This window comes from Haliotis rubra, unplaced genomic scaffold, assembly GCF_003918875.1.
Source record: "Haliotis rubra isolate DU_JTF1 unplaced genomic scaffold, ASM391887v1 Scf775, whole genome shotgun sequence".
In the NCBI taxonomy this organism is placed as follows: Eukaryota; Metazoa; Mollusca; class Gastropoda; order Lepetellida; family Haliotidae; genus Haliotis; species Haliotis rubra.
In genome coordinates, this window is record NW_025767496.1 from 322,478 (window position 1) to 345,557 (window position 23,080).

At 45.0% G+C, this 23,080-nt stretch overlaps 1 protein-coding gene across 1 annotated transcript; it reads left to right on the plus strand.

The window, feature by feature from the left end:
- Positions 1-1,472: 1,472 nt before the first annotated feature.
- Positions 1,473-22,813, plus strand: LOC124260783. Its single transcript, XM_046695102.1, has 4 exons — positions 1,473-1,636; positions 17,758-17,875; positions 21,379-21,458; positions 21,984-22,813. Exons 1-4 carry the CDS (start codon positions 1,577-1,579, stop codon positions 22,131-22,133), a joined length of 408 nt encoding a protein of 135 aa, XP_046551058.1. The 5' UTR covers positions 1,473-1,576; the 3' UTR covers positions 22,134-22,813.
- Positions 22,814-23,080: the final 267 nt, after the last annotated feature.

Here is a 23,080-nt window from a genome sequence, read left to right on the forward strand (position 1 = left end):
ATGAGGTGAAATGAGGTCGGTAATGTATGTGGTGGAAATAGTTATCTTAAGGTGGATGTAAATATTTCGTTTAGGGGGTTCGCATGTTCAGCCTATGTTAGTCCCATCTGTTCCACTTGATTTGGGAAGCCAGTGTTGGTAACTGGGTGTGAGAAGCCAGTGTGGATCAAGGGGTGTGAGAAGTCAGTGTGGATCAAGGGGTGTGAGAAGCCAGTGTTGATCACTGGGTGTGAGAAGCCAGTGTGGATCAAGGGGTGTGAGAAGCCAGTGTTGGTCACTGGGTGTGAGAAGCCAGTGTGGATCAAGGGGTGTGAGAAGTCAGTGTGGATCAAGGGGTGTGAGAAGCCAGTGTTTGTCACTAGGTGTGAGAAGCCAGTGTGGACCAAGGGGTGTGGGAAGCCAGTGTTGGTCACTGGATGTGAGAAGCTAGTGTGGATCAAGGGGTGTGAGAAGCCAGTGTGGATCAGTGGGTGTGAGAAGCCAGTGTGGATAAAATTATGTGAGAAGCCAGTGATGAGCAATTGGTGTGAGAAACCAGTGTGGAGCAATAAGTGTGAGAAGCTAGTGTGAATCACTGGGTGTGAGAAGCCAGTGTGGATCAATGGGTATGGGAAATCAGTGTGGATAAAAGGATGTGAGAAGCCAGTTTGGATCAATGGGTGTGAGAAGCCTTTGTGGATCAGTGGTCATTGGATATGGCAAGCTTGTGTCGGTCACTGGATATGGGAAGTCACTGTGGATCATTAAGTATAGAAAGTCGGCCTTTAGATCTGACAAGTCGACTATCGAGGATTCGAAAGTCACGTTTCAGTGAGTTTCAGGCTTACTAGTATGTATGTGGAGTCCATGGTGAATATTGGGGTTCTGAATTTTGGATGGATGCAAGATGAGGGGCAGGGAGAGTCAGATTTACCCATTTGGGGGTAGACAGACTTGAACCGCTGAGGAGCTTTTGGAAGTCGAATGACCCTACTGGCAAGTCGAAATGCCACTGTGTCTGTACTCCAGAACCTTGTACCTTGTTTACCACCATGAGGACCTCCAACAACAAAAGGTCATGTGAACACAACTGAACATTGTCAAGAAGTAAATCAAACACTTCAACACGTCAGAGTGAATTCCATTGACTCTAAATCATCACGAAATACGGTATGACACCGTAACAAGGTTTAAAATAAAGGTGAAAATATTTAATGCAACATACGCATTCAGATATTTTTTTTCAAATCGTTTTTATTCCACAATAGTGTTATGTTATCAAAGTTCCTAAATAATGAGGCTTGTTGTTCAGAGCGTTGCATGGTGACTGCGCTGACCTTTCAGGTTCTCAGGTTCTCAACACACCCTAATGGCCGCTGTCAGTCATTATCCTTTATTTAATGTAAATTACACTGATTTCCTACATTTTGATAGGAAGTTGCAAATTATGATTGACGTTGTTTGAAACACAAGCTATTCTATGTAGGCGGAGGTTTATTAGTTCTGTCTGACCGGTGTTGACGAGAGCCGGTGTTTCAGAGTTACATTTGCTGTGGAGAGATAACGTCTGGCAGAGCTGGAGAATATAACTAAAACAATGTTGAAAGTAGCTGTGTTCATTGGTTGTGTTGCCATGGTTCTCTCTGACAGCCAACAGGTAGGTGCTAGTTTAATGGATGATGCTTTACCTGAACGATCGTGGTTTAAACATATTTTATCCTATTCAAGAAGAAAGAAAAGGATTGGCAAACAAGCCTAAATGGCTTATATTAATGCCGCTCCATAATACACGTGAAGGTTCACATTTGTGCATAATACATATTTATAGTGGTTATAACAAGTTATCTCTGAATAATAACAATCATGGATATCAACAATTTATCTTGGTTTTGTTTCGTGGCCAGCTGATACAAATAAAAAAATAAGAAAGGCTACCAAACTTTATGAATCAAAACGTTTTGATGTAATAATGAATTGATAGACTGAACGTAGAATATCCATATTCGTCTGATGAGGCACTGAGTTATTGCTATTTAGCACATCCCGCAGGGTGAAACCTTTCACATAGAAATACGATTCGTATCGAATGGTATTATATTTAGGACACATGAAAAAATAGTGGAATACATCCTCATAATCTTGTGAGCAGGAACAAGAAGCATTATCAGAAATGAAACGATTATACTTATCACTGTTTAAGTCACTGCATCCCAATCTAAGGCGGCAGTGTATTATTTGACAAAATCGACTACCAAAATTTAGATCGAACATTGTGTTGGTATTAACTTGTGGTGTGATTGAATTCTTAAACTGTCCAACAGAGGAAGCGTTTGTAGCATTTGTAGGTAGGTCATTCCACAGTTTAATTGTATCGGGTAAAAACGATTTGGCATAATTAGTAGATTTGCATCTTATAATCTGATAATTTTCATTATTCATAAGATTGTAGTTACTGTTATCAGAAACATTCCCTGGAGCAAGATCACAAAGATAGTCAGGAACCATGTGGTTTACCATTTTGTAAAATAATGTTAATTTAGAAGTTTCTCTCCGTTTCGATAAGGAAGTCAGGTTTGTTTCATGATATAGTTTCGCATGGCTTGTACCTCTAACTGCACCGCATATTGTGCGTTAGGCATCCAAGTGAAGGTTTTCTAGTGACAAGGACTGTTCGTTTGTACAATTGTGTCAGAGATGACAGCAATAGTCAAATAGAGGTAAGATAAAGGATTTATACATTGTTTCGAGAGTTTTGCGTGATAGTCTATATTTAAAACTACGAAGGCAATTAATCATAGGGCTAATTTTTCTTATCATGTCATTAATGTGGGAATGCCAGAGGAGGTTTTCCTGAAAAATAATGCCTAGGTGTTTATGAGTCTGCACTTCATTTATAGGTGTACCATTCATCGAGAGGGGAGGTTTCGTAGAAGGTTTCGTTTTGTGTGAAAACTGGATAGTTTCAGTTTTGTTAGGATCAAATTTTAATTGCCAGGTTTCCGCCCATTTAGATATTCTGTCTAAATCTGAGTTAAGAATGAATGCACTCGTATGGGGATCGTCGATTATTACATAGAGGTGGTGGTAATGTCTGCAAAAGGCGTATATTACTTTCGATTCCATCAACTATGTCGTTTGTGTATATCAAGAATAAAGAGGTCAGGACTGATCCTTGGGGGCACTCGGCTATTATCGGTTTTAATTCTGATTTGTAACCTTGGATAACTACTCTTTGCATTCTATTTTGCAAATTACTTCCAAACCATTTCAGTAACTTCCCATCTATCCCACATGATTTTAGTTTATGGATAATCCCTTTGTGCCAAACTTTATCAAATGACTTGCTTATATCGCAGAATACAGCTCTTACTTCTTTTCCGTTGTCTATAGCTTTAGCAATAAAATTATACAAATGCGTGAGTTGGTAAGCTGTTGAATCTCCTGGCATGAATCCAGATTGTAAATTTGAGAGGCAATTGTTATCTCTCATGAAGTTAAAGACATATTTAAATATACATTTTCAAAGACCTTGGATAAACAAGATTTTTAAGGCAACAGGTCTATAGTTCGAACAGTCGTTTATATTACCTTTCTCTTGTGGATTGGTATAACTGATGATTCTTTCCATATGTCTGGGAAAACTGATGTTTGAAGTGACTTGTTAAAGAGTTTAGTTAATGCTAGTGACAAGGAAGGGGATACCAAACGTAGGAAGCGGTTTCCAATACCATCTGGTCCACTCGCTTCGGTAATGTTTAGCGATGATAGAACATCTTCAACATCCTGCTTTGTAAGATATAACTTCCTCATATATTTACTATTATTGTTTAAGGTCATATTTGGAAGATCCTTATTAGGGTCGGCGATTGTTGCCTAGTCCAATACAGTAATTATTTAAAACGTTTGCTAATGATTCTGGTTTCTTGATAGACTTCGTTATTGTGGGTAATAGGAGGAAAAGGAGGTACTTTCAGATTTTCTGTTCATATAGTTTTTTAACTAAACGCCACCATGGTTTAGTGCTATGATCATTGTTTGTTTGAGTGTCTAATTTTGTTGTAAAATCTTTCTTGGCTTTTCTAACTGCAGAAGTCACTTGATTTCTTGTGTGATCTAAAGTAGCCCAGTCATTTTCACCATTTTTGTGTTTCGCTATTTTATGTTGTCGATTTCGTTTCCGCATGAGTTTGCGAATGTTATTATTCATCCAGGAGTATCTTTACATCTTATTGCTTAACAATTTTTGTTTGGTATATTGGAATCGCAGATATGAGATAAGGTTTTAAATACACCACCAATGCTCACATTTATGTCAGGTGATGACAGTACGTTTTCCCAATCAGTATTATCAACGTGGAAGCAGAATATCGCCTTTGTTTACCAATGTGTAATCGTAAACTTTTCTCAGATATATTTTCGTTGACTTCATACATTCTTTTACTGTTACGGATACTGGACAATGATCGCTACAAAAAGGTTCTAAAACATTTGACTCTTTTACCATATCGAGACGAGAAACAAATATCAAATCAATAAGGGTTCTACTGTTTTGGGTGACTCTGGTTGGTGAGTTTATATGTTGATGCAAACCGTAAGCCACCATAAGATTGTTTATTTTAGCGTCTCATTTGTTGTAAATATCAATGTTAAAATCTCCAACAATGATTGTATCTAAATCCATATCCATTGCATCTCCAATCGATTGATCTAACAGGTTCCAATACTGCTCACTTTTGTCTGCTCGATAGAATACACCCACTAGATATTTCCTGCTATTGTAGCGGAGATCTATCTATAATGCTTCCAGACCAATCGTATCTAAGATTTCTACTCGTTTGGCGATGAATGTGTTCTTAACGTAGACAGCGACCCCACCACCCCATGTAAGTCTAATCTTTTCTAAAGGGACACTGAAAGCCTGGAATAAAAATATTACTATCTAAAATACCTTCATTGAGCCAGGTTTCTGTCAAACAGATAACGTCATATTCGTTTAGTTCTAGACCTATGAGTTCAATTTTATCTTTAACACTACATGCATTTAAATGGATAATTTTAAGATCAGTATAACACGTTGGTCCTGGGTTGGGATGGATATCACCACAAAGTAATAGCAATAAGGTTAGGAGTAGAGATATTCCAGCATCGTAAAGGCACGTCATCATTACTACAAACTTTCGAAAGTTTAATAAATTTGTTTTTTCAAAAGAACAAACCCACCTATTGCCTGCGTTGAGAAATGTTAACTGGCATTATCGGTCGTTATGAGATCAAATGAATGGCGACAATGGTGGGGATACAAACTAGAACTGGTATAAACTGACCACGAAACATGAATTAAGTCACGTCTGCAAAAATGGTAACGATCGTATACTTTCTACACGGCCGGTTGTCGTTAACCACGCATTTCACGTAGAAGGTATTTAGGGTTCCTTCTACCCTTCTACCATTTATCCAGCGTCTTCGTCAACTCACCACAAGAAATAAATGTTATTTGTTTTAAGAAAGGAAGCCAGCATGTACAAGTAACCTCAAAGTAGAAATCGGTAAATCGTTAAACAAGTAGCAGCCAAATTTCAAATAAAAAAAACCCTCAAAGCTGCCACAAACTTCTCACTATCTTATTTTCTTCTTACTATTATCAGGTTTTACTTCCGTCATACGTTTTGGGTAGATGATGAAAGACACTAAAATCCTTAACTTCTCAAAATAACGAGTATATAAACACAAACTGGATCGTTATATCATCGAAAGGGTGAAAGAATCACGAGCGGTCTTGTTAAGGTCTTGTTAAGATGGTTGTCTAGAATAGTTTGCATGAAAGTATACATCTTTGTTTAAAATATAATTTCTATAGGGTTTGCAAATGATATCATTTGTTACACTTGACAGGTGTGGGCGTAGCTTAACTGGCGATTTGCTAACTTGAAAAACAACACGAAGAACAATTATGTATATATGATGAGACGCAAAATCAAAACCTTTTTTTTTAATTCTTTCTAAACGATTTAATAAGGCAAAATAGTGCAGATTATTAAAACATCAAAATTGTTTCAATTCTACCTATCATTACTGAAACCGAAAACACGAAACGCATCTTATACACATTGAAGCAAAACATGCTAAAAGTCATGAACTAGCCTCGAGAATATTTCAAAATACATTCAAATCAAATAGGAATTAGACAAATTCAATAAATATAACATTTAGTGTTGTATCGTCTTCGCGTGCTCACAATTATCGGCCTTGGTAGAAGACGGGGTGGCTTGCAATCCAGTAATGTATGTTTTCGTTGCTTGCTGTCGAGGCGTGGAGTCAAACTGTCAGACTGAAATCAAAATTAAGATTCCATGAATTTCGAAAGATTTTCTGTCTGAGGGAAGCGGTATTACATATTGACATTGCATACTGATACTGATGCAATATTGTTATTGATCTATTATTTGCAAAAGGGACAATTTAGAATATTAAGGTGTCGATAGAAACTTATTATAACCCCTGAATATGTGAAACTAAAACTTTTTCGAATTGACCTTGCGTTCTTCAGATCTACCCTACACGATCTCTTAATCGAGACGAGAAGATTCATAGGAATATTAAACAGCGCACAAATATGAACTAGTGCTCGAAAGAAAGTATACAGTGTGTTTGACAAACTTGAAAACTAAACAAAAGCATATATAAATGAACATCTGTTTTAATTTCAATCGATTTTTTCAATTTTCAATGTAAACAATTTCATTTCATACAGGGTCGAAAGTACCGTTGAGTGATACTGAAAGACATCTGTTATCAAAGTCAGAACTTTTGCACAAATCAACAAGGCGGTATTGTTTTCAGCAAAATGTCATCAAATATGAATCAATAGTAAGTGCGACCACAACACGTCGACGCATTGATGACGTAAAACGACGAAGCACGTTAGGCGTGATCCGTTGCCATTCCTGGCATTGCTCCAGTTGTTGAGAGGTGGCAGGTGGCGCTGGTAGTCTTCTGGCTTGTCGATCCAGGTAGTCCCATAAGTGTTCTATCGGATTCTTGTTGGGAGAACATGTTGACCACGGCAAAACAACGATGCTAGAGTTGTGCAGAAATTCGTTAGTCACTATTGCTGTGTGAGGCCTTTCGTTATCGTGCTGGTAAGCAATGCCACCTGGTTGTTGCTGGATAAATGTCAGTATTGCTGTGTGAGGCCTTGCGTTATCGTGCTGGTAAGCAATGCCACCTGGTTGTTGCTGGATAAATGTCAGTATTGCTGTGTGAGGCCTTGCGTTATCGTGCTGGTAAGCAATGCCACCTGGTTGTTGCTGGATAAATGTCAGTATTGCTGTGTGAGGCCTTGCGTTATCGTGCTACTGGTAAGCAATGCCACCTGGTTGTTGCTGGATAAATGTCAGTATTGCTGTGTGAGGCCTTGCGTTATCGTGCTGGTAAGCAATGCCACCTGGTTGTTGCTGGATAAATGTCAGTATTGCTGTGTGAGGCCTTGCGTTATCGTGCTGGTAAGCAATGCCACCTGGTTGTTGCTGGATAAATGTCACTATTGCTGTGTGAGGCCTTGCGTTATCGTGCTGGTGGCAATCACCACCGTTGCTGGATAAGCAATGCCTTGGTAACCTGGTTGTTGCTGGATAAATGTCAGTATTGCTGTGTGATAGCCTTGCGTTATCGTGCTGGTAAGCAATGCCACCTGGTTGTTGCTGGATAAATGTCAGCATTGCTGTTGAGGCCTGGCGTTAGGCGATGCCACCTGGTTGTTGCTGAATAAATGTCACTGTTGTTAGACCTTGCGTTATCGTGCTGGTAAGCAATGCCACCTGGTTGTGCTGGATAAATGTCAGTATTGCTGGTAGTGAGAGGCCTTGCGTTATCGTGCCGGTAAGCAATGCCACCTGGTTGTTGCTGGATAAATGTCAGTATTGCTGTGCGGAGGCCTTGCGTTATCGTTGCTGGTAAGCAATGCCACCTGGTTGTTGCTGGATAAATATCGGTATTGCTGTGCGAAGGCCTTGCGTTATCGTGCTGGTAAGCAATGCCACCTGGTTGTTGCTGGATAAATGTCAGTATTGCTGTGTGAGGCCTTGCGTTATCGTGCTGGTAAGCAATGCCACCTGGTTGTTGCTGGATAAATGTCAGTATTGCTGTGTGAGGCCTTGCGTTATCGTGCTGGTAAGCAATGCCACCTGGTTGTTGCTGGATAAATGTCAGTATTGCTGTGTGAGGCCTTGCGTTATCGTGCTGGTAAGCAATGCCACCTGGTTGTTGCTGGATAAATGTCACTATTGCTGTGTGAGGCCTTGCGTTATCGTGCTGGTAAGCAATGCCACCTGGTTGTTGCTGGATAAATGTCAGTATTGCTGTGTGAGGCCTTGCGTTATCGTGCTGGTAAGCAATGACACCTGGTTTGCTGGATAAAATGTCAGTATTGCTGTGTGAGGCCTTGCGTTATCGTGCTGGTACTTTCAATGCCACCTGGTTGTTGCTGGATAAATGTCGAGTATTGCTGTGTGAGGCCTTGCGTTATCGTGCTGGTAAGCAATGCCACCTGGTTGTTGCTGGATAAATGTCAGTATTGCTGTGTGAGGCCTTGCGTTATCGTGCTGGTAAGCAATGCCACCTGGTTGTTGCTGGATAAATGTCAGTATTGCTGTGTAGAGGCCTTGCGCGTTATCGTGCTGGTAAGCAATGCCACCTGGTTGTTGCTGGATAAATGTCCACTATTAACGTGTGAGGCCTTGCGTTATCGTGCTGGTAAAGCAACGCCACCTGGTTGCTTGCTGGATAAAATCGTCAGTATTTGCTGTGGCGGAGGCCGCCGTTATCGTGCTGGTAAAGCATTACCACCTGGTTGCTGGCTGGATAAATGTATTATTGCTGTGGTGAGGCCTTGCGTTATCGTGCTGGTAAGCAATGCCACCTGGTTGTTGCTGTTCGGATAAATGTCAGTATTGCTTGTTAGGAGGCCTTGCGTTATCGTGCTGGTAAGCAATGCCACCTGGTTGTTGCTGGATAAATGTCAGTATTGCTGTGTGAGGCCTTGCGTTATCGTGCTGGTAAGCAATGCCCACCTGGTTGTTGCCTGGATAAATGTCACTATTGCTGTGTGAGGCCTTGCGTTATCGTGCTGGTAAGCAAATGCCACCTGGTTGTTGCTGGACGTATCGAGTATTGCATTGTGAGGCCTTGCGTTATCGTGCGCTGGTAAGCAATGCCACCTGGTTGTTGCTGGATAAATGTCAGTATTGCTGTGTGAGGGCCTTGCGTTATCGTGCGCTGGTAAGCAATGACACCTGGTTGTTGCTGGATAAATGTCAGTATTGCTGTGTGAGGCCTTGCGTTATCGTGCTGGTAAGCAATGCCACCTGGTTTGTTGCTGGATAAATGTCAGTATTGCTGTGTGAGGCCTTGCGTTATCGTGCTGGTAAGCAATGCCACCTGGTTGTTAACTGGATAAATGTCAGTATTGCTGTTATTGTGAGGCCTTGCGTTATCGTGCTGGTAAGCAATGCCACCTGGTTGTTGCTGGATAAATGTGCTATTGCTGTGTGAGGCCTTGCGTTATCGTGCGCTGGTAAGCAATGCCACCTGGTTGTTGCTGGATAAATGTCGTCAGTATTGCTGTGAGGCCTTGCGTTATCGTGCTGGTAAGCAATGCCACCTGGTTTGTTGCTGGATAAATGTCGAGTATTATTGCTGTGTGGAGGCCTTGCGTTATCGTGCTGTGGTAAGCAATGCCACCTGGTTGTTGCTGGATAAATGTCAGTATTGCTGTGTGAGGCCGTTATCATTATCGTGCTGGTAACAATGCCACTGGTTGCTGCTGGATAAATGTCACTATTGGTGTGTGAGGCCTTGCGTTATCGTGCTGGTAAGCAATGCCACCTGGTTGTTGCTGGATAAATGTCAGTATTGCTGTGTGAGGCCTTGCGTTATCGATGGTGGTAAAAGCAATGCCACCTGGTTGTTGCTGATAAATGTCAACATTGCTTATTATTCGCGCTGTGTGAGGCCTTGCGTTATCGTGCCGGGTAAGCAATGCCACCTGGTTGTTGCTGGATAAATGTCAGTATTGCTGTGTGAGGCCTTGCGTTATCGTGCTGGTAAGCAATGCCACCTGGTTGTTGCTGGATAAATGTCAGTATTGCTGTGTGAGGCCTTGCGTTATCGTGCTGGTAAGCAATGCCACCTGGTTGTTGCTGGATAAATGTCAGTATTGCTGTGTGAGGCCTTGCGTTATCGTGCTGGTAAGCAATGCCACCTGGTTGTTTGCTGGATAAATGTCAGTACTGTGCTGTGTGAGGCCTTGCGTTATCGTGCTGGTAAGCAATGTCACTGGTTGTTGCTGGATAAATGTCAGTATTGCTGTGTGAGGGCCTTGCGTTTATCGTGCTGGTAAGCAATGATAACCTGGTTGTTGCTGGATAAATGTCACTCGTTAACGTAGCGTGAGGCCTTGCGTTATCGTGCTGGTAAGCAATGCCACCTGGTTGTTGCTGGATAAATGTCAGTATTGCTGTGTGAGGCCTTGCGTTATCGTGCTGGTGCTACAATGCCACCTGGTTGTTGCTGGATAAATGTCACTATTGCTGTGTGAGGCCTTGCGTTATCGTGCTGGTAAGCAATGCCACCTGGTTGTTGCTGGATAAATGTCAGTATTGCTGTGTGAGGCCTTGCGTTATCGTGCTGGTAAGCAATGCCACCTGGTTGTTGCTGGATAAATGTCAGTATTGCTGTGTGAGGCCTTGCGTTATCGTGCTGGTAAGCAATGCCACCTGGTTGTTGCTGGATAAATGTCAGTATTGCTGTGTGAGGTCCCCGCGTTATCGTGCTGGTAAGCAATGCCACCTGGTTGTTGCTGGATAAATGTCAGTATTGCTGTGTGAGGCCTTGCGTTATCGTGCTGGTAAGCAATGACACCTGGTTGTTGCTGGATAAATGTCAGTATTGCTGTGTGAGGCCTTGCGTTATCGTGCTGGTAAGCAATGCCACCTGGTTGTTGCTGGATAAATGTCACACTATTGCTGTGTGTGTGAGGCCTTGCGTTATCGTGCTGGTAAGCAATGCCACCTGGTTGTTGCTGGATAAATGTCGAGTATTGCTGTGTGAGGCCTTGCGTTATCGTGCTGGTAAGCAATGCCACCTGGTTGTTGCTGGATAAATGTCACTATTTGTGCTGTGTGAGGCCTTGCGTTATCGTGCTGGTAAGCAATGCCACCTGGTTGTTGCTGGATAAATGTCAGTATGCTGTGTGAGGCCTTGCGTTATCGATGCTGGTAGGCGTACCACCTGGTTGTTGCTGGATAAATGTCGAGTATTGCTGTGTGAGGCCTTGCGTTATCGTGCTGGTAAGCAATGCCACCTGGTTGTTGCTGGATAAATGTCGAAGTATTGCTGTGTGGCGAGGCCTTGCGTTATCGTGCTGGTAAGCAATGCCACCTGGTTGTTGCTGGATAAATGTCAGTATTGCTGTGTGAGGCCTTGCGTTATCGTGCTGGTAAGCAATGACACCTGGTTGTTGCTGGATAAATGTCAGTATTGCTGTGTGAGGCCTTGCGTTATCGTGGTAAGCAATGACACCCTGGTTGTTGCTGGATAAATGTCACTATTGCTGTGTGAGCCTTACGCGTTATCACTGCTGGTAAGCAATGTCACCTGGTTGTTGCTGGATAAATGTCACTATTGCTGTGTGAGGCCTTGCGTTATCGTGCACAGTAAGCAATGCCACCTGGTTGTTGCTGGATAAATGTCACTATTGCTGTGTGAGGCCTTGCGTTATCGTGCTGGTAAACAATGCCACCTGGTTGTTGCTGGATAAATGTCACTATTGCTGTGTTGAGGCCTTGCGTTATCGTGCTGGTAAGCAATGCCACCTGGTTGTTGCTGGATAAATGTCGGTCAGTATTGCTGTGTGAGGCCTTGCGTTATCGTGCTGGTAAGCAATGCCACCTGGTTGTTGCTGGATAAATGTCAGTATTGCTGTGTGAGGCCTTGCGTTATCGTGCTGGTAAGCAATGCCACCTGGTTGTTGCTGGATAAATGTCACTATTGCTGTTGTAAACGAGGCCTTGCGTTATCGTTAACGGTAAGCAATGCCACCTGGTTGTTGCTGGATAAATGTCAGTATTGCTGTGTGAGGCCTTGCGTTATCGTGCTGGCACGGTAAGCAATGCCACCTGGTTGTTGCTGGATAAATGTCAGTATTGCTGTGTGAGGCCTTGCGTTATCGTGCGCTGGTAAGCAATGCCACCTGGTTGTTGCTGGATAAATGTCAGTATTGCTGTGTGAGGCCTTGCGTTATCGTGCTGGTAACGCAATGCCACCTGGTTGTTGCTGGATAAATATGCACTATTGCTGTGTGAGGCCTTGCGTTATCGTGCTGGTAAGCAATGCCACCTGGTTGTTGCTGGATAAATGTCACTATTGCTTAGCCGAGGCCTTGCGTTATCGTGCTGGTAAGCAATGCCACCTGGTTGTTGCTGGATAAATGTCTGAGTATTGCTGTGTGAGGCCTTGCGTTATCGTGCTGGTAAGCAATGCCACCTGGTTGTTGCTGGATAAATGTCACTATTGCTGTGTGAGGGCCTTGCGTTATCGTGCTGGTAAGCAATGCCACCTGGTTGTTGCTGGATAAATGTCAGTATTGCTGTGTGAGGCCTTGCGTTATCGTGCTGGTAAGCAATGCCACCTGAATTTGTTGCTGGATAAATATCAGTATTGCTGTGTGAAGAGGCCTTGCGTTATCATTGCTGGTAAGCAATGCCACCTGGTTGTTGCTGGATAAATGTCACTATTGCTGTGTGAGGGTAACGCGTTATCGTGCTGGTAAGCAATGCCACCTGGTTGTTTGCTGGATAAATGTCACTATTGCTGTGTGAAGAGGCCTTGCGTTATCGTGCTGGTAAGCAATGCCACCTGGTTGTTGCTGGATAAATGTCACTATTGCTGTAGTGTGAGGCCTTGCGTTATCGTGCTGGTAAGCAATGCCACCTGGTTGTTGCTGGATAAATGTCAGTATTGCTGTGTGAGGCCTTGCGTTATCGTGCTGGTAGCAATGCCACCTGGTTGTTGCTGGATAAATGTCAGTATTGCTGTGTGAGGCCTTGCGTTATCGTGCTGGTAAGCGAAAATGCCACCTGGTTGTTGCTGGATAAATGTCAGTATTGCTGTGTGAGGCCTTGCGTTATCGTGCTGGTAAAGCAATGCCACCTGGTTGTTGCTGGATAAATCATCGAGTATTGCTGTGTGAGGGCCTTGCGTTATCGTGCTGGTAAGCAATGCCACCTGGTTGTTGCTGGATAAATGTCAGTATTATGTGTGAGGCCTTGCGTTATCGTGCTGGTAAGCAATGCCACCTGGTTGTTGCTGGATAAATGTCAGTATTGCTGTGTGAGGCCTTGCGTTATCGTGCTGGTAAGCAAATGCCACCTGGTTGTTGCTGGATAAATATCCGGTATTGCTGTGTGCGAGGCCTTGCGTTATCGTGCCGAGTAAGCAATGCCACCTGGTTGTTGCTGGATAAAATGTCAGTATTGCTGTGTGAGGCCTTGCGTTATCGTGCTGTGTAAGCAATGCCACCTGGTTGTTGCTGGATAAATGTCAGTATTGCTGTGTGAGGCCTTGCGTTATCGTGCTGGTAAGCAATGCCACTGGTTGTTGCTGGATAAATGTCGAGGTATTGCTGTGTGAGGCCTTGCGTTATCGTTGGCACGGTAAGCAATGCCACCTGGTTGTTGCTGGATAAAATGTCAGTATTGCTGTGTGAGGCCTTGCGTTATCATTAGGCGCTGGTAAGCAATGACACCTGGTTGTTGCTGGATAAATGTCAGTATTAAGGTGAGGCCTTGCGTGCTGAGGCCTTGCGTTATCGATGCTGGTAAACGGCAACTTGCTGTGTGAGGCCTTGCGTTGTTGCTGGATAAATGTCTGCTGTATTGCTGTGTGAGGCCTTGCGTTATCGTGCTGGCCAAACCATGACCCTGGTTGTTGCTGGATAAATGTCAGTATTGCTGTGTGAGGCCTTGCGTTATCGTGCTGGTAAGCAATGACACCTGGTTGTTGCTGGATAAATGTCAGTATTGCTGTGTGAGGCCTTGCGTTATCGTGCTGGTAAGCAATGACACCTGGTTGTTGCTGGATAAATGTCAGTATTGTTGTGTGAGGCCTTGCGTTATAATAATAATAATAATAATAATAATAATGGATATTTTTAGCGCGCCATTTTCCACCCACTGATACATGCTCAAGGCGCTACATAAAAGCATACATACAATGCATACAGAGGATAAAATAGCAAAATAAGTATACATTGAAATTGATGACAGAAAGATTGATTTTAGGGATAGGTTTTGGAAAAAAAGAAAGTCTTCAACTTAATTTTGAAAGTTTCCAATGTGCATGACTGCTTTATGTGGAGGGAGAATTCCACAGAGTAGGACCAATACTGGAAAGATCTCTTGCCAAACGAAAAGAAAGGAGAACTTTCGGAGGGAGAGAAGACATTGGTCTTGAGATCTGAAGAGTTCTGGTAGAGAATTACACAGTGAGAAGTTCAGAGAGATATGAAAGAGCTTGATTATTATCATTTATACACAATGCAAAGAAGTTTGAAGTCAATCCGGAACTTGATTGGAAGCCAGTGTAATGATGAGGAGTACAGGGGTGATATGGTCTCGTTTGAGTGGTAAAGGATATAATACGTGCTGCTGTATTTTGGACTTTTGTAGTTTATTAGAGATGTCCGTTGGTGAGTCCGTATAGAAGGCTATTACAGTAGAATCCAATCTGGATGTTACAAGGCATCTCACAAGAGTGTGGGCACTTTCCATTTGTGATGCGCTTCCTAATCGTCCCAATGAGTCTGAGGTGGTAATAGCAGGTGCTGACACAACTTATCCACATGCGAATCTAGAGACAGGCCCGAATCAATATAAGCGCAAGATCTTTTATCAAAGCTGACGGTGTGATGTTAGCTGAACCAATCTTCACACTATCGATGTTCCAGGAATTTCCCCAAAGCTCTTTGGTTTCCCAACAAGGAGAACCTCATTTTGAGTGTCATTCAGTTTTAGTTTTCTGCTTGCGTCATCCCATGTCTTGAAGTTTCCAGAGTACAATTCTCAATCTCTTTCCAACGCTGATTGGGCATTATTTGAGTTCTGAACTTTGTCAGGAGTTGGTTGTCATCTGCATAGGGGAAAGAGTGTGTAAATTCAAAAAATTTGTCACTGATCAGAGAGAGTTGGTTGATGTAAATCAGGAAGAGCACTGGGCCTAGAACAGATCCCTGTGGAACTCCACGCTGACAGAGTAATCTTCTGTGAATGCTGCCCGACACTGTTGACTGACTGGTGTCTTAGCAGACAGGTATGAAGAGAACCAGGCCAGTGCTTGTCCGCCGATTCAGAGTGATGTTCAAGAGTTTGGAGAAGAATTTTGTGGTTCACAGTGTCAAATGCAGCACTCCAGATCTAAGAAGTGTCAGAATTGCCACGTCACCTCTATCAACTTAGGCATCTTAGGTCATTTACCACTCTTAGAAGGAGAGTTTCGGTAGAGAGTGGTGTGGACGGTAAATAGATTGGTACTAAATCTAAGATGCTGTTGCTTGACAAGTGAATCCATCAACCTCTTGTTGTAGGCTGCATCTCTCGATAAGTTTGGGTAGAAAAGTCAGATTAGAAACAGGGCGGTAGTTTTAAGGTCATTTTTGTCCAAGTTTTGCATTTTAACTAGTGTGGCATGATAACAGCATCTTTTAGCATGTGTGGAAAGATCCCAGATGACAGACTCTTGTTGATGATTTCCGTTAATGTCGGCAGAAACAGATTTAGGTGCTCAATCAGAAGATAAGTTGGTATAGAGCGTTGAGACAGGTGGTCTTGTTGGACGACATGACGAGAGATCTTACTTCCTGCTGGTAAGGCTTGGAACTGGAGGAGATAGTTTCCTGGAAATCAGGTATGGTAAAGAATGTCCTTTCAGTAAAATTCTGAAGCAACTTCCTGATGTCTTCATTCTTGTTCTTGGAAAATGAGTTAAAGAGATGAGCCAACTCAGATAGATTCTTTCCTTGAGGAAGTACAACAGTCTCCTTTTTGCCCATTAGCGAGCCCAGGAACTTGTGCAAGGTTTTTGGTTTGCAGGTAGAGTCTAAAATCTATTTGTTTGCAATAAAGACGTTTGGATTCCCGAATAACTTTACAGACCATATTCCTCGCAGCTTTATAAATTTGACGATCTACTTCTAAACGAGATTTCCGCCATTTTCTCTCAGCACGTCTTCGTACACACTTGGTGTGATGAACAGAGTCGTTGTACCAAGGACAATCGGAACGCTGAATGAAAGTTCTTTCCTTAATAGGAGCATGTTTGTCGAGTAAATCCCGAAGAACAGTGTTATACTGATGAGTCAAGCTTTCAACATTTGACTCAGGGTGTGCTATGAGGTCAGATATTAACAAGTCACCACAGAATTCGATCTTATCTATCTTTTTGAGATTGCGACAGGTCTTCGTGATCTTATTATTCCCAGATCTCTGCACATTGAGTGACATATTGATCATTGAGTGATCTGACACCAGTTTATCTTAAGCACTGCCACCTGGTTGTTGCTGGATAAATGTCAGTATTGTTGTGTGAGGCCTTGCGTTATCGTGTTGGTAAGCAATGCCACCTGGTTGTTGCTGGATAAATGTCAGTATTGCTGTGTGAGGCCTTGCGTTATCGTGTTGGTAAGCAATGCCACCTGGTTGTTGCTGGATAAATGTCAGTATTGCTGTGTGAGGCCTTGCGTTATCGTGCTGGTAAGCAATGCCACCTGGTTGTTGCTGGATAAATGTCAGTATTGCTGTGTGAGGCCTTGCGTTATCGTGTTGGTAAGCAATGCCACCTGGTTGTTGCTGGATAAATGTCAGTATTGCTGTGTGAGGCCTTGCGTTATCGTGTTGGTAAGCAATGCCACCTGGTTGTTGCTGGATAAATGGCATCGCAAATGGCAGCAAAACTTCATCCCTGTATCTTCGAGCATTCAGGTCGCCATGAATAATCAAAGGTCTTGTACTGAAAAACCGCACACCATCACGCTACCGGCTCCAGACGTATTGCACGTTTGTCTTACTCGTTGCATCAGTCTGATGACCGTTGCTCGGGTGCAGCCGAAGGTTCTGGCAATGAACGTGTGGTTAGCTCCTTGTTGGGCCATTCCGACAGCTCTCTCTTTCGATTTGCCTCAAACGTGGCATATCTTTTTATGTTCATTTTACAACTGTGTTGTTCAAGTGTCGCGTAGACTGTTTTATACCGTCCGTATGGCGTGTTACATCAGAATTTTGGCAACGTTCAGGCGATTCGTTAACTTGTTTCGCCGTTTGTTCTCGGAACGGATGGGTCTGTACGTGTGTGTCTGTGTGTGTCTGTGTGTGTCTGTGCTGAGTATGGTTTTATCACTTCATTTTTATTTTTGTGAATCTTTATGTAATATTTGGGGGTGTAGTTTCGTTTGAGCACTAGTCTATTTGAAAGATTAGGGGTGTGTGTGTGTGTGTGTTTAATGAACAATGAATGCTATTTGAGTATTATTGCTTTATAAGCATTCTGATGACAACTTCAACGGATTATAATCAATGCTTAAAAATTCTTTAATATCTTCATGGTAAGTGCGAAGTGGTGAACAACGGAAAGACTCTTACATGTGTACTCACAATATGAATCATACGTTGACGTGCTATGGTAGACTGTAGACAAGGTGTCCACTCAGCCAATCGTGTATTCTGTTCACAGCCGCTGTCTGGCGACGCCAGCATCAACGTACTGAGGACCATCAGACGTCTCAAGACAATACAGAGAAGAAGCATGGACCACCCGTCTCAAACACTCAAACAGAGGAAGGCCACGGACGGTGGGTGTAGGTGTAAGAGCGGGCTTGAGTATGGGTGTGGGTGTAAGAGCGGGCGTGAGTATGGGTGAAGGTGTGGGTGTAAGAGCGGGCGTGAGTATGGGTGTGGGTGTGGGTGTAAGAGCGGGCGTGAGTATGGGTATGGGTGTAGGTGTAAGAGCGGGCGTGAGTATGGGTATGGGTGTGGGTGTAAGAGTGGGCGTGAGTATGGGTGTGGGTGTGGGTGTAAGAGCGGGCGTGAGTATGGGTGTGGGTGTGGGTGTAAGAGCGGGCGTGAGTATGGGTATGGGTGTGGGTGTAACAGCGGGCGTGAGTATGGGTATGGGTATGGGTGTGGGTGCAAGATCGGGCGTGAGTATGGGTATGGGTATGGGTGTGGGTGTAAGAGCGGGCGTGAGTATGGGCATGGGTATGGGTGTGAGTGTAAGAGCGGGCGTGAGTATGGGTATGGGTATGGGTGTGGGTGTAAGAACGGGCGTGAGTATGGGTATGGGTGTGGGTGTAAGAGCGGGCGTGAGTATGGGTATGGGTGTGGGTGTAAGATCTGGCGTGAGTATGGGTATGGGTATGGGTATGGGTGTGGGTGTAAGAGCGGGCGTGTGTATGGTTATGGGTGTGGGTGTGGGTGTAAGAGCGGGCGTGAGTATGGGTGTGGGTGTGGGTGTAAGAGCGGGCGTGAGTATGGGTATGGGTGTGGGTGTAGAGCGGGCGTGAGTAAGGGTATGGGTGTAGGTGAGAGCCGGGGGTGGTATGGTTATGGGTGTGGGTGTGGGTGTAAGAGCGGGCGTGAGTATGGATGTGGGTGTAAGAGCGGGCGTGAGTATGGGTATGGGTATTGGTGTGGGTGTAAGAGCGGGCGTGAGTATGGGTATGGGTGTGGGTGTGGGTGTAAGAGCGGGCGTGAGTATGGATGTGGGTGTAAGAACGGGCGTGAGTATGGGTATGGGTGTTGGTGTAAGAGCGGGCGTGAGTGTGGGCGTTAGTATGAGTGTGAGCGTGAGAGTGAGAGTGTGTGTGAGTCTAATTGTGGGCGTGGGCGTGCGCGTGAGTGTAGGTGGGTGTAGGTGCGCTGGTGGGTGTTAGAGTGGGTGTGAGCCTAAATGTCAGTGTGTCGTGGGTGTTCGTGTGGGCTTGGGTGGTGTGAGTGTGGGTAGTGTTCTGGGTGGTGGTGGGTTGGAGAACAAAAATGGCAGTAATGTTCTAAACAAACCATGATAGTGTTGATAGTAGATTGACCTAAACTATAACACTGATCAGTCCAATACCATTAGTCCCCTACCACCAATCCCCTACCATCAGTCCCCCACCACCCGTCCCCTTTCAACTATCCCCCAACCATCAGTCCCCTACCATCAGTCCCCTACCACCAGTCCCCAACCATCAGTCCCCTTCAACTGTCCCCGACCATCAGACCCCTACCATCAGTCCCCCACCATCAGTCCGCTACCATCAGTCCCCCACCATCAGTCCGCTACCATCAGTCCTCCACCATCAGTCCCCTACCATCCGTCCCCTATCAAATGTCCCCCAGCATCTGTCCCCTACCATCATTCCCCTGCCATCGGTTCTCTATCACCAGTCCCCTACCATCAGTCCCCTACATCCGTCCCCTATCAACTGTCCCTTACCATCAGTCCGCTACCATCGGTACCTTACAATCAGTCCCCTACTATCAGTCCCCTACCATCTGTCCCCGTCAGTCCCCCACTGTCAGTCCCCACCACCAGTCCCCTACCACCAGTCCCTACCATCAGTCCTCTATCATCAGTCCCCCCTACCACCAGTCCCCTACCATCAGTCCTCTATCATCAGTCCCCTACATCCGTCCCCTATCAACTGTCCCCAACCATCAGTCCCCAACCATCAGTCCCCTACCATTTGTCCCCTACCACCAGTCCCCTACCATCAGTCCCCTACAACCAGTCCCCTACCACCAGTCCCCTGCCATCAGTCCCCTACCATCAGTCCCTCTAATCATCAGTCCCCTACCATCAGCCCCTACAATCAGTCCGCTACCATCGGTACCCTACCAACTGTCCCTACCAGCTGTCCCCTACCATCCGTCACATCAACTGTCCCCCACCATCAGGTCCCCACCATCTGTCACCTACCATCAGTCCCCACCATCAGTCCCTACCATCAGTCCGCTACCATCAGTCCCCCCACCATCAGTCCCCCACCATCAGTCCGCTACCATCTGTCACCTATAAGTTGTCCCCTCCTGTCAGCTGACGTATCTAAGACTGGTGTTTCGGGCCTCTTGACGTGCAACTCCTGTTCCTTCTCTACCATCCGTCCCCCACCATCAGTCCTCTATCATCAGTCCCCTACCATCAGCCCCCTACAATCAGTCCGCTACCATTGGTACCCTACCAACTGTCCCCTACCATCCGTCCCCATCAACTGTCCCCCACCATCAGTCCCCCACCATCTGTCACCTACCATCAGTCCCCACCATCAGTCCCTACCATCAGTCCCCTACCATCAGTCCCCACCATCAGTCCCCACCATCAGTCCCTACCATCAGTCCCCTACATCCGTCCCTATCAACTGTCCCTTACCATCAGTCCGCTACCATCGGTACCTCACAATCAGTCCCCTACTATCAGTCCCCTACCATCTGTCCCCCACCATCAGTCCCCCACCATCAGTCCCCTACCATCTGTCACCTATAAGTTGTCCCCTCCTGTCAGCTGACGTGTCTAAGACTGGTGTTTCGGGCCTCTTGACGTGCAACTCCTGTTCCTTCTCTACCATCCGTCCCCCACCATCAGTCCCCTACATCTGTCACCTATAAGTTGTCCCCTCCTGTCAGCTGACGTGTCTAAGACTGGTGTTTCAGGCCTCTTGACGTGCAACTCCTGTTCCTTCTCTACCATCCGTCCCCCACCATCAGTCCGCTACCATCTGTCCCCCCACCATCAGTCCCCTACCATCAGACCCCCACCATCTGTCCCCACCATCAGACCCCCCTACCATCAGTCCCCACCATCAGTCCGCTACAATCAGTCCGCTACCATCTGTCCCCCACCATCAGTCCGCTGCCATCTGTCCCCCACCATCCGTCCCCCCACCATCAGACCCCACCATCAGTCGCTACCATCTGTCCCCCACCATCAGACCCCCACCATCAGTCCCCCACCATCAGTCCGCTACCATCTGTCCCCACCATCAGACCCCCACCATCCGTCCCCCACCATCAGACCCCCACCATCAGTCCGCTACCATCTGTCCCCACCATCAGACCCCCACCATCAGTCCGCTACCATCTGTCCCCCACCATCAGGACCCCACCATCAGTCCCCACCATCAGTCCGCTACCATCAGTCCCCCACCATCAGTCCCCCACCATCAGTCAGCTACCATCTGTCCCCCACCATCAGTCCCTACCATCAGACCCCCACCATCTGTCTCCCTACATCAGTCCCCACCATCAGTCCCCTACCATCTGTCACCTATAATTTGTCCCTTCCTGTCAGCTGACGTGTCTAAGACTGGTGTTACAGGCATCTTGACGTGCAACTCCTGTTCCTTCTCCAGCGAAACCAACAACTGTGTGTACGTGGATGAAGTGTGTGCCCCCGGGGTGAGTACAAGGGGTGCGATATGCCACACCCTACTACCACGTTTAGGAACGGAGTAGTTGCTGTATTAACGCCGACCAGTACTTGTATTGTCAGGTCAACCTGCAGCCACCTCATTAGTCGCTGTACCTACCCTATGTTTTTCCGTGTAAACTGCTTAACTGAAAGTATACACCAGTGTCCGATGGTGACTCGAAATGGAAGAAACAAGGAGCACATACGAGTTGGTGATGTAATGATAAGATATCCTAGTTTGCGACTTAACCTTGCAGTGTTACTGTTTTCTGTCAAGTAACCCAGACCAAAAAACGGGGCGGTGGGGTACCCAAGTGGTTAAAGCTTTCGTTCGTCACACCGAAGAACCGGGTTCGCTTTCCCACATGGTGTGTGAGGCCCATATCTGGTGTCCACCGTCGTGATATTGCTGGAATATTGCTAAAAGCGGCGTAAAACCACACTCTTTCACGCAGACCAAAATCAAGTGCATGTGTTCTTCTACCCACTAACGCGAATTCTTTTCCCCACAGCAAATCTGCGCAGACATCTGGCGCATTGAGGGCAGAAACAGGAACTATAATGGTTGCATCAACCCTAAACTGTGTGCCATGATCAAAGAGGCCAAGGACACCTCGTACGTGATGGTGTCTTGCTGCCTTACCGATCTCTGTAACTGGTAAAGAAGACTGCCACACACTCCCTTGCACAGTAGAGTAATGGTCGGTGGTGTAGGCGAAATGTTTTACAGCACTGTCGATTATAGACGGTGTCTTCGATCCTTTTAAATGTTTTATGCGTCATGTGATGGTGAGCATTATACAAATACCAGTGTAGCTATAGACATACGTCAAGTAAACTTGGGATACCTGGCCATTTATGACGTTACTATTGGGATACCTGGTCACGTTGGGCGTTCCTATTGGGATACTTGGCCATGTATGATGTCACTATTGGGATACCTGATCACGATGGGCGTTCCTATTGGGTTACTAGTGTATGATGTCACTATTGGGTTACTTGGCCATGTATGATGTCACTATTGGGATACCTGGCCATGTATGATGTCACTATTGGGTTACCTAGCAACATATGACGTGACTATTGGGGTACCTGGTCATGTTTGACGTTGATGTTTCCAGTTATACATATTGCCCATATAACTATATATTTAATCTGCTACCAATATGTAATGATATTTTATCTCAGTCAACTGGTTAATCTAGAACAGCGCTGGCTGAAAAATATAACTGGAAGTATAAAGACGATTCATGTATTTCGTCACATTGAAATGTACATCCAGATGATCATATTCTAGCGAGATTATTGTTTTCTTGTTGAAATATTAAATTACTTCTCTTAATACGTGTTCTGTTGTGTCAACATCACTAGACAGACCGGTTCCCCTTTATGTATACACGAGATATCAACAGCCGCTATCTCTCTTCATTACATATGGAAACAAGGTAGATCGGAAACATTTTTCATGTTTCACATACAACTTTGTCAGTGTTGACAGACATTCAATTATCAACTGTCCCCCTGCTACCTTCATTCATGAAATTAAATAATTACAATAAAACAGACATCTACAATCGATACACCCACCTGTAGCCCTCGTGGAGTACAC